At 40.7% G+C, this 11,392-nt stretch overlaps 1 protein-coding gene across 1 annotated transcript; it reads right to left on the bottom strand.

The window, feature by feature from the left end:
- Positions 1-2,061: 2,061 nt before the first annotated feature.
- Positions 2,062-10,906, bottom strand: asphd2 (aspartate beta-hydroxylase domain containing 2). Its single transcript, XM_073819279.1, has 4 exons — positions 10,465-10,906; positions 8,596-9,781; positions 7,682-7,795; positions 2,062-3,242 (listed from the first exon to the last, which is right to left on the bottom strand). The coding sequence occupies exons 2-4, from the start codon at positions 9,488-9,490 to the stop codon at positions 3,133-3,135; spliced, it is 1,119 nt and encodes a 372-aa protein (XP_073675380.1). The 5' UTR covers positions 9,491-9,781; positions 10,465-10,906; the 3' UTR covers positions 2,062-3,132.
- Between the last annotated feature and the right edge of the window lie 486 nt (positions 10,907-11,392).

Here is an 11,392-nt window from a genome sequence, read left to right as displayed (position 1 = left end):
CACCAGCGCCACCATCTGTCATGCAGTAAGCGCGCTACTGTTCAGCTTCCACACATTTTTCTAGGTTAACATTAGATTGAGCTGCTACGTAAAGATGCTTTCAGATGAAAAGCCATACTTGAGGTGGATAAAAGATAGGTGAGCGTTTAGATGTCCTGCCCAATGTACTACATTACCACATAGACCAGCCGTTACCAATCTGTCCGTCACAGACTGTGTGACTTCACCACTTCCTGTGTTTTTTATAGGGGTTACACCGACTAGCCAACTAGTCGACTTGTGCTAATGCACTACCATGACGCTTTAAGCTTGATGTTGACTACTCGCTGGTCCTATAGAGGGCACAACAGGATAAGAAGTCTTTGAAGTTCACATTTTCACATTTTTTACGCTCTGTTTCAAAACAGCTAAAATGATAATTAAATGCATACTCCGAAAGTGATACACAAGACGTGTGATTACACCATCTGGATGCTTGAAATTGAACAGGAGAATGCACGTTTTAAACAGCTTATTGTAATTGCCGTTCTGATCTAATGCACTGCTGTGTTGTAACGCACACACATAGGCTACAGACAGTAGCTTGTACATCATGTGCAGATTGTGCGTACACAATCATTCAAAAGTGTGGTGCGGAAATGAATTGTCAACTCTGTTCTATGACTTCTCAGTAATATAGCTTAGAAACTGAAAAGTTCTAGCATATATTTCTTAGTAATTAAAACCCATGGCTTTATTATTAGGCTAGAGAGACACTGCCAGGTGGAATTAAATCACACACGCAATTGCTGTCTTACTAATGACTATATAAATGTAATCTTTACAGTACTTCTTTATCTGTATCTGATTTAGAACGAGCAGAAATCTGAGCGAAAAATAACGACCCAAAGACAAAATAACTGATAAAAGCGAGCTATTATAGGAGCAGTATCCATGTAGGCAGCGCTGTGTCATATGCCATAGCTGTGCACCAAGTGTTCGAGTCTCAGTTCAAGGTTTAGGCGTATTTGTTCATTAATGACGTCATAAGCGACTATGTCGACTCGAATTTTATCACATAAATGTCAACTTAAAAAAATCTGAAGTTGTTCAACCCCTAGCGACTAAGCAACTAATAAACTTTTGGTCAACCAAGCCTCTTCTCATCGACTAACAGTTAGTCGGCTATTAAGGGGCAGCACCCCTAGCACCCTAGTCACTTGCGTCAGAAAGTTGTGATTGGCCCCGAGTAGACATTTAGCGCGTTCTGAACTCGCATTTGCTCATACCAGTAATCTCTTCTGCATTCACACTAGGGATGGTTCGATACGTGTATCAGTACCGTTCGGTTCTCGGACAAATTCCAAATGGAAGTGATCATCCCTATCACCTTTGTGGGCGGACTAAGCGAATCTGCTTAGTGCTGACAGACACGGGTGTGTTTGACGCTGCAGGCACCGATCGGTGTATGACATCAGAGCAACGCGATTATAATGAGAATATGGAACCATCAGCTGTCAAGCGCTTTCGCAGTATTTTGATGTCATACACATATCGGTCGCTACAGCGCCGCTTCAAGTCGAACACACCCGTGTCTGTCAGCACTAAGCAGAGTCGCTTAGTTATGCTAACAATAAAAAGACATTAATGACATTAAAACAGCGACATCTGCTGACAGAGACCATGCTGTGTTGTCACGTAAACATCCCAGCTGAAGATAATGATGAAATTACATCGCTCCCTTTGCTAAGTGCATTGCAAACGTCTGCATTATGACATGCACGTGCCCTAAGTTCCCCCCTAAAGGTGATAGGGATATCACTTCCATTTGGAATTTGTCCGAGAACCGAACGGTACCGATACACATATCAAACCATCTCTAATTCACACAGAGCACATTACTGGTAATTTACTGATCATGTTACAACTTCTTATACCAGTAAATTGCCAGAACAAATTTACCGCATTTCTCGGTAGGTCCTGCTTACACATGATCTCTTAACAGTAATTTAAAGGTGAAGGCTGTATGTGTGAAAAGCAATTTTTAAAACGAGATAAAGGATTTTCAGCATGGCACAAGGGTTAAATTAATTCTTTATTAAATCTACAGAATTACTCATTCATTGCAAAGTGACTCCATGGCACACAATTTGGAAACATGGAAGTAGGAACGTTGTCATAAAATTGATCTGCAACTCCAAAAGTCTCACAATGATATAAAATGTCACTTCTCACGAAACGGTCTCAAAACTGTCTGTCGTCTTACAAAAGGAATGTACCAATATCGATGCGACAACCACGAAAGCTCTGCTTACAAGCAGTACGACAAAGCACAATAAGGTAGAACCTAGCACATATTAACAGCCAGAACATTGTGTTTTCCAAAACAATAAGCGCCACGTCCCTCTTTAAGTTTCACAGAGATACAAAGCGATTTCGATTTGATTCGAAAATTCAGGGTAGGAAAGAGTTAAAGTGGAAAGCAGGCTGATTTGATGTGCTTGTATTCTTCCCCCATCGGAACGATCCGACCCTGACTCAGGTGTGGCAGCAAAACAACTTGCCACTAGTGCGTTTAATGGAGGTCATTTTACACAACAGCTGGTAGTGCTTCAGTTCACTTCGCATAACATCTCTGCCATATATCCACGCTCCTTCACGGGAAATGTCAAATCCCTTGTCATTGCAGCATATGTCATTTTACGACTGTTTAGTTTAGCTTCTGTAAGCCAACCTCAGTAAAAATGTACAGACCAAACAATGTGCTGTGCTTCCTATACAATCCTACCTGGCTTGGCAAAAAGTGCATTTCCATGTGCGATTGACTGTCGATGCTTTAGGTGAAATGATACTATGGTTTAAATGTGACCCTGCAGCTAAATTGTAGGAACAACATGAGGGCTTCGTCTCAAGCACAGTTCACCAGCAGGTTTTTGCTATGGTTAGATTTGAAGAGTTCTGTAAACACTGATAATGTACAATAGTGACGGTACATTGAAGTCTCTACTGAAGCAGTGCCAATAGGGAAAGTGAGAGTAAAGGTACGCATACTAGAGGAAGTGACTCATGTTCTTCACACTCTGTCTTTCCCTTTGCACTCATCTCATACTGTTACAATGGAAACTGTTGACCATTTTGTCCTCGCGGCTCTTTTCAGCGCCCAGGGGTGAAGATGTAGTCCAGAGCCTGTCTTTCAGCAGCGGCCACGTTTGGATGCCACAGGTCCACCATGAATACCACTCTCGGGCCATCTTCTGGAGAACCTGAGCACACATATATGCATATATGGAATTCATGAAGGAAGTGATAAATACTAACACTTGGTTCACTAAGTTTTCATATGTACAAATCTGCATAAGAACATGTTCACTAGCCATGATTCACCAATTACTTTCATACTAAAATGTATTTCAAATTTATAAAAACTTACAATTGAACAGTTCACGCATGGTTCTATATTCATTCATTGTGTGTATATTTCACTACATGCCAAATTCTGTCATGAAACTCTAGATGGCGCAGGCTTCACAGCTTTAAAGTACTTGACACAAGCTGATTGGTTCAAGCTGCATACGCAGCCAATACGATTCCTGCTTTACATTTAAATGGCTGGTTAGCATTTACTAAAGAATTTTGCAGTGCTCTTTGAGAGTTACTCTGAAACCCTCCACCTCCCCAGCTCCACCTGTATAGGTCTGCTACAGGTTATTTTGTATGCTATTTGTGCAGCAGCAGTATGTCTTATATACTCAGAGAACCTCTGCAATAATCTACAGCAGCAGCAATTCAGCAAAGTACAACGTACGCAAATACATTAACGTCATATTCCATTACCATGCTAAAATCTAAACTCTTCAGAAAGTTGTCATGATAAATATACAGTACTGTCATAGCTCAATCTGAGAGGTTTATTTGTATAACAACACAGTATATGTATGTTCCAGCTAGCTAGTTAGAGGTCTTTATCAAAAGCAGGGGTGATAGCGTTCCGGCACCACGCCGGATTTCCGGCGTACTGTGGCTGCGGGAAGAAAAAAAATCAGGTTTGCGGATATTGATCTGTCATTTCTCTGAGATGTGCAGGTCAGAGAGCAGCTTGACGCTCAACGACTCCAACAAGTCACATTCTAGCCGATGAGCCAATCAGAAGTAGGGAAGGGGCGGGCCTTGTGTCTTTGTCAAATAGATTGATACAGGTTAAGGCAATGCTCCATGCGCGAAGGTGTTTTTAGCTCCCATACTGTACAATTGTCTCCTACTGGCAACTCAAACCGTAAGTCATGGCTATGTTTATGAAGCCAGGGGAAGACATTAAGGATTTCGATAAAGGCATATTTACAGGGCTCGCAAAATCGCTAGCCCGACGTCCCGGAGCTATTGGGTTTTCCAGTCGGGCTACCAACATTATTTGACCGGCTGCCCGACGGGCTATCCTGAGTAGAGGGCTCATGGGGTCCTTAAAACTCCTCAATTTAGTTGTATCAAATTTAAGGCCATAAAAAGTGGTAAATATTTTAAATAGTAAAAGAAGAGGATTAATTATTTTAAGAGGTCTTACAGTTGGGGACGGAAAGACGAGAATCGCGATAGAGCTGGATTAAACTTTAAGAGGCAATGATTTCATTGAATAAATATGCTCACTGCACTTTCAAAGTCAAAACGCGGCACTGTTGTCTTTATATGAATGTATCTGAAGTGAAGCGACTGTCCTCAGAAACGTGTCGTTGGCATTTTCATTTCATTACTGATAAAACAGCGTTAATGCTGCTTTGCTTTCAGCCATTCTTAGGGAAACCGTAATATTTCAGCGCTCCTAAAGCGCCCCCTCGTGACATAGAATTAATTTGCACGTCCAAATTTTTAGCTGTTTTTGGTCAGATTATTGCAAATCTCGACCAATGTTTTTTATGCAAACACAGAGTTGTAAATGTGAAAGAAGTTAATGTGCTTTCTAAAAATCTAAACAATTAGGACATTGTTTTAAATAAATGTTATGCATTATATACTTGATTTATTCATTTTAATGGGATAAAGGCTGAAATGCCAATCTATAAGCTTTTTTTGTAAAAAACCTTTATCTGACTGAACTGAACCAACAAGTTATGTGTTAAAAGTGCGTCGCATACATAGTACCTCCACCCCACTCACCTCGGGGGGCACAGGGGAAAAAAGTTCAGGCTCAGGAATTTTTTCCACTATCAGGCCTGCAAAAGTGTCCATTGTATTTGAACTGGTTTTGAGGATGGTGCACTTGGCTTTGCTTGAGGATCTTGCCCTTTTTGAGAGCATCATATGTTTGCTGGGAGTCACAAAAGACTGTAAAGGTTGTTTGGAAAACCCTTATATGGTGATGGTTTAGACATGTTTTATGCAAATTTCTCATTTAGAATTCTTCAAATTCAATAACATTCAGAACAAATTCATGTGTGTAAGCATGTGTTGTGAATAAGGTGGACATTTTTGTAGTAAATACAAAATAATCCATTGAAATTATCAGTGAATGAGACACATTTCTTGCCCCTGTAAAACATTTTGACATGTCTCGAGTAGTTGCCAGAGTGTTGCCAAGTGACAGCTGTTTGGAGTAGTTTATCCACCACCTTATTCTTTAACACAGAAATAAGCCTATGAGTGAGATTTAATTAGCTGCTATAGGGAAATAATGAAGAAAAACAACATGCAGTAAACCGTAAAAAATGTTTGCACTACAAACCATTGTGCTCATAATTAAGACAGTGCATTAAAATAATATGGTAAAACACACCAATTTGCAATATCAAGCAGCAAAACTAGTTTTGGACAGCTAAAAAATGCTGGATGCAGATGAGACGCTCAAGCCAGACCCATAAAATTTACGGGGAGAAAAGGGTGGATAGTAGGGATTGTTTTGGGCTGCCTAATCGAGCTGTTTATGAATGCAAAAATGCATCCAATGTAATCACCTCCTAATTACACAGGGCCTCCTTACAACTGATTAATTGCAGACTCAGCGGAGCTCCTATTCTCCAGCTTTATTAGTTTACTTTTTCTGTTTAACAGTTCTGTGTAATAATTCAAAGGCAAATGCTCAAATACTTCTTTTCATTATCATATCCAGCTGTTAAATCTTCTAGTGTGCATAGCCTGTAATAAAAACCAGGCTTTCTGCAGGTCCCTAAAAAAAGTCTTACATTTAAAGACTTTTTAAGGACATAAAAAGTCTAATTATGATTTCAATAGGTCTTACATTTGGGAACGAAAAGATTAAAATGTCAATATTGCTTAATGTGACGATTAAATTTCAAAAGGCTATGATTTTATTGAATATGAGCGCTGCACGTCTGAAAGTCAGCTGGTGTGCTGCTTTGTGTACTGCCATTACCGAGGAAACAGTTATATTTCAGCTGTTCCAAAAGTGCCACCTGCTGGCAAAAATTGAATGTGGATTTTCAGCAAGCCTGTTGGTTTTGTTCAGACCAATGCGAAAATTGACGCATGTTTTTAACTTGCAAACACACAGCTGTAAATGTGAACTGGTAGATCGATAAGAAGAGAATGAGAAAAACAACTAAAATCAGCCTAAACTGGTTGGCTGGTCTTAGCTGGTTTAAGCTGGAACCAGCTGGTTTTAGCTGGTCTTCCAGCCTGGCTAGGCTGGTCAAGATGGTTTTAGCTGATTGTTCTAGCTGGTCTCCCACCCTGACCAGCTAAGGAAGTGGCCAAAGCCCTCTAAAACCAGCCTGCTGACCAGCTAAAACCAGGCTGGATGGCCAGCTGGTTTTAGCTGGGTTTTTTTTTTTTTCAGCAGACACTGCCCTACCCCACTCATATGGTATTAACTTTATTTGTGTTAGGCTTAAAGGCCCGGTTTCGCAAGCAAGGCTTAAGCCTAGTCCTAGACTAAAATGTAAGTCTGAGTTGTTTCAACTGAAATAAAATTGCACTGATTGATTTTAAAATATATCAGTGTCTTTGTTTTGTCTCAAGATGCACACCAGTAATGTTTTTTTTCTAAGCATGTTTATAAAAATTACTTAAATGTCCTAATTGAACTATGGTCTAATCCTGGCTTAGTCTAAGTCCTGTCTGGGAAACTGGGCCAAAAAGCCTTAAATTTGAGCTTATAAATCCTGCAGAAACCCTGAAAAACACATGTAGTTTATGCGTAATGATCCGTTCATGCGGACAGATGTGTTCTGCTGTCACTGGGTACTCACGAATGAACTATAAATCCTTAATTTCAAACTATGCTGTGCTATATCCAGTTTGCTCTGCCATATCATGAAATATTCACTGTGTACTGTATGTAAAATTAGCACTGGCTTGTTTTTATTTGAGAAAAGAGGATTCCCACCATGCACAAATTCACCAGATTACTGAGTAATCTATCAATTTCTATCTACAGAATAAATCTGTTCATTTTAAAGTTTATTTTTAATCAAGTTCAATTCATTTATTTTCAATCTATTTATTACTTATTATTTTTAGAATATATTATTTAAAATAAACCTAAATTGGATTGCAAATATGTAAATTTTAAACTTTAAATTAAATAGTGAGAGGTCATATATACTGGCTCTATATCAACCACATTGAAAAAATATCTTGGGCATCAGAAAGCAATCGCTAACTACTGCACATTTAGGTGTTTTCCTAATACTGGACAAAGACTTATGCACGACTATCTATTATATTTATTCTACACATTATTTCTGTTTCTCACCATCATGGAAAGCAGTGTGAAGAAAAGAGTCATCGAACAGCAGGCAGCTTCCCTCAGACCAGCACTGCGGCTCTCCACCAACTACCAACTCACAACCAGAGGGCACCTTCAATCCTGCACACACAGAAAATAGCTTACACACCTTAAACAGCCACACACAGCCAGATATATTGCTGCACTTAAATATAATGCTTACATTACCAGTCAGACATTTGGACTGCATTTGACTGAATTTATGTCTCTTGTGATCTTAAAAGCCTTTGCTTTAAAGGTTAATGTTTGAAATCAGTTTTGTAGAGAAGTATAAACTGTATGTATGAATTGATAATTTTAGCATTCAAGTGTCTAGAATACGTGTGAACTTCTTCAATACTGTTTAAAAAGCATCCCAGGATGCACATCATTAAGTTGCTTGAGTGGGTTGCAAATTTGAACAAGCTCAAACATATAATGACTTTCAAACATATAAAAACGTTTTAAATACATTACTGTTTTTACGATTGTGGGTTTGTAAATCTCTTATGCTCACAAAGGCTGTAATATTGTGAAACAGGACAATTTAAATAGCTGTTTTCTATTTTAAGATATTTTCAAATGTAATTTATTAATGTGATGGAAAGCCATTACTTCAGTCTTCAGTGTCACAAACTCGTGGACACCATGTTTCATTTTATCACAATTCTTTGATTAATAGAAAGTTCAAAAGAACAGTATTTGTTTCAAATATAATTTTTAGTAACATTATAAAACTTTCACTTTTATACAAATTAATGCATTCTTGCTTGATAATGTATGTACTAATCCCCTCCATATATTTTCATAATTTCTATACCGTTATTTGTGATATTTCTAAAATGTGAAAAATAGTTTTAATAAACAACAGGTACATATATTCACACCTTTTGACTTCTTACCAAGGTGGCAGCGCAGGCGTACATTGGTTGGCCCATAGTGCTCAGTGATGGTGGCTCCAGGACTGAGAACCGAGAAGCAGGCGTTTCCAAACACATTATTCGCAATAAAGGTACGGAGCTGTCCGAGCACCCTCCACGCACGTGGACACCTCCTGGCATTCAGCACCATCGGATTACCCTGGTTCACCAGATAGAAGGTCCACCACTGACCACGAGGTGTGCTGTTGGCTTTCCAGCCCAGTGGAAGCGAAGAGCCGGTCCGACTAGTCGGCAGCAGATACACGCTCTCAAATTCCGCCAGAAGTGCAGGAAAACTTCTCTCTAGGAGCTCCACATCATGCTTCTGCGCCTCCCTGGAGAAGAAAGGAGCAGAGGGAAGGTCCGGCAAGAAGAAGACCTCAGGTTTTTGGATGGACGGGCGATTGCAGAGCAGATATCGGCCTTGCTCACGTACGCCCTTGTGCACACGGCCCATGCCAGCCCAGGTGTAGCGCTTGGCGTACTCCTGGAGGCTGTGGTAGAGCCGCTGGTTCAGGCCTTCACCAGGTTTGGCACAACGGAAGCACTCAGGCGACTGGCAGTAGGCGAAGCCGTTGAGTTCTTCCTCGCCGACTCCACTTACTCCAGCCCCGCTGACCTGACGGAGTTTCGACGAGCCTACACGAGCAGAGAGGTCCGAGGCGAGAGATCCACCGGGAACGGCTCCGCCACGTGGCTCGGGGCTGAAACCTCCGCGGAGGGAAGGAGCGGCATGTTCGCATCCAACACGGTAGCAGTACCAGATAAAGAGAAGGGCGAGACAAAGAGCAGTGCCTAGAGCACTGGACTCACACTCTCGCACCGACTGCATGCCACCTGCCACCCATTCCCTCATCCGCTCTAAAGACCACTCCATCTCTGCATATGAACATACATACACACTATATCTCAAACGCACAGGCTCAGACGTGCATGTGTAGATATGATTTACAAATTCTTATTTGTTGGCTCGTGCATCGAAAGGATTGAAGGCATACAGGCTTTGGCCGTCATCAAGGAGCTTTTTGTGCAGTCTAATTCGCTTTGGAAGCTTTTTTCTTCCGTTTCAATGCATTTGGAAATGTTGACAGTGTGCCGCTGTGAGATAGTTCAGCTGCTCCTCGCCTCCTGATACAGACAAACAGGGACACAGTGCACCCGAGGGCACCTGGGAGAGAGAAAAAAGCAGATATAAAGAAATTTCATGATGAAGCGCAGCGGAATATCACTATGCCGACATTGCCATCGAGGCAAACTGCATCACACCTGCCTTGACGGCCCGGCTTGACCACATGATCATTTCTATATACCACCCACACACATTTGGCTTCTTCTCCCCCTCCCCACACTCACGCACAGACCGACGAGCAGCTTGATAGAGACCGCAGCACACACGGGTATGGCATTTGAAATTCAGTTTTTGCAACACCTCCGCACTGCACTTTTATAAAATCATGAGTCATGAGAGAATTCCAAGCCATACTGCAATGAAAGCATGCAGAGTCAACACAAACCTGCAGCAGGGACAAATTTCACCTTATCACCTAATTGTCTGCCCTAAAGACAACAGGGAATTGTTGCATTACTGTTGCATTAGGATCTTTCAGATGAAATGCAACCTGACAGGCTAGTAGAGATGAAAGACAAACCTAAGGTTCAATGCAACATCTCACGGCGGCTGTCAACACAGATTGAGAGTGAGAGAGTAACAGCAGGGGAATGCGTACAATAAAATAGCACAAAGAAAAACAAACCCCAGCCACCTGATGTAACATTTAAATTATAAGATTAAGCATGCAAAGTCTGTTACGAGGAAATGCGCAAATGACGCCCATTCAGTTGCATATTTACCGAGAGCTTCGCGGCACTTCTTGTCTGTCAGATTTGCAGCGACTGTTGTTCCGCCCGGCGCTGCCAGTTATTCTGCCTCTACACTTCCCTCTCAGACACCTCCCTGTCGCTGTGTTTCATTGCAGTTTCTAGTCCTGCCCGAATGTCCGTAAAGCGCTGTCAGGCGACGTCCATAATGCCGAAGACAACTGGGCAGAAAACAACATGACAGACGTCCGACGTCTCATCATTGAAATCTGGGCGTTTATATAACAAAGACGCAAACTGACTGGCTACTGAAACCATAACAAATGCTTCATTTTAATATTAACATCGATACTGCTCATAGTAACCACATTGACACGAATAATAATATAAGTAATAACAATAATAATTGTATATTGGCTATTAAAATAGAGCTTCTCATACAGCTCACTGATGCGTGCAGGTTGTAAACCGCATAAGGAGGGTGTCACGGACAGTCGGGGGAGATTTCGAATCATCCAAGTGAATCGAATCTTTATCCGTTCACCAAAACGACTCACTTAATAACAAAATCAGTGAGCCTTTCTACATGTTATCGTTATCGACAGAGCTGGGTAGATTAGTTAAGCTACAAGTTGTAATCCATTACTGATTCTAAATTACGCGATAAAAATTGTAGTAACGTAATCCATTACATTGAACATTGTAGGTAATAATTAGACTACTTTTAGATTACTTTGACCTAACTCGTTTATCACATTGGTTTAAATGAGGAAATCTTGTACCACACTAACATTAAAATACAAAGAATAAGAAAATATATTCAATTTGTTGTTATTAACATGAAGTGCATTAAACATTAGGCTATACTATGTCATGGTTTTCCAAACTGGCGTTTGTGAAGGAACTGCAGGGAGTTTATGGATTTATTGAAAAACTAATAAGTAATTGAATCATTAAAAAA

Source organism: Garra rufa, chromosome 15 (assembly GCF_049309525.1).
Source record: "Garra rufa chromosome 15, GarRuf1.0, whole genome shotgun sequence".
Classification (NCBI taxonomy): domain Eukaryota; kingdom Metazoa; phylum Chordata; class Actinopteri; order Cypriniformes; family Cyprinidae; genus Garra; species Garra rufa.
Note: the sequence above shows the minus strand (reverse complement) of the source record. Positions and strands in the feature narration are given on the sequence as shown.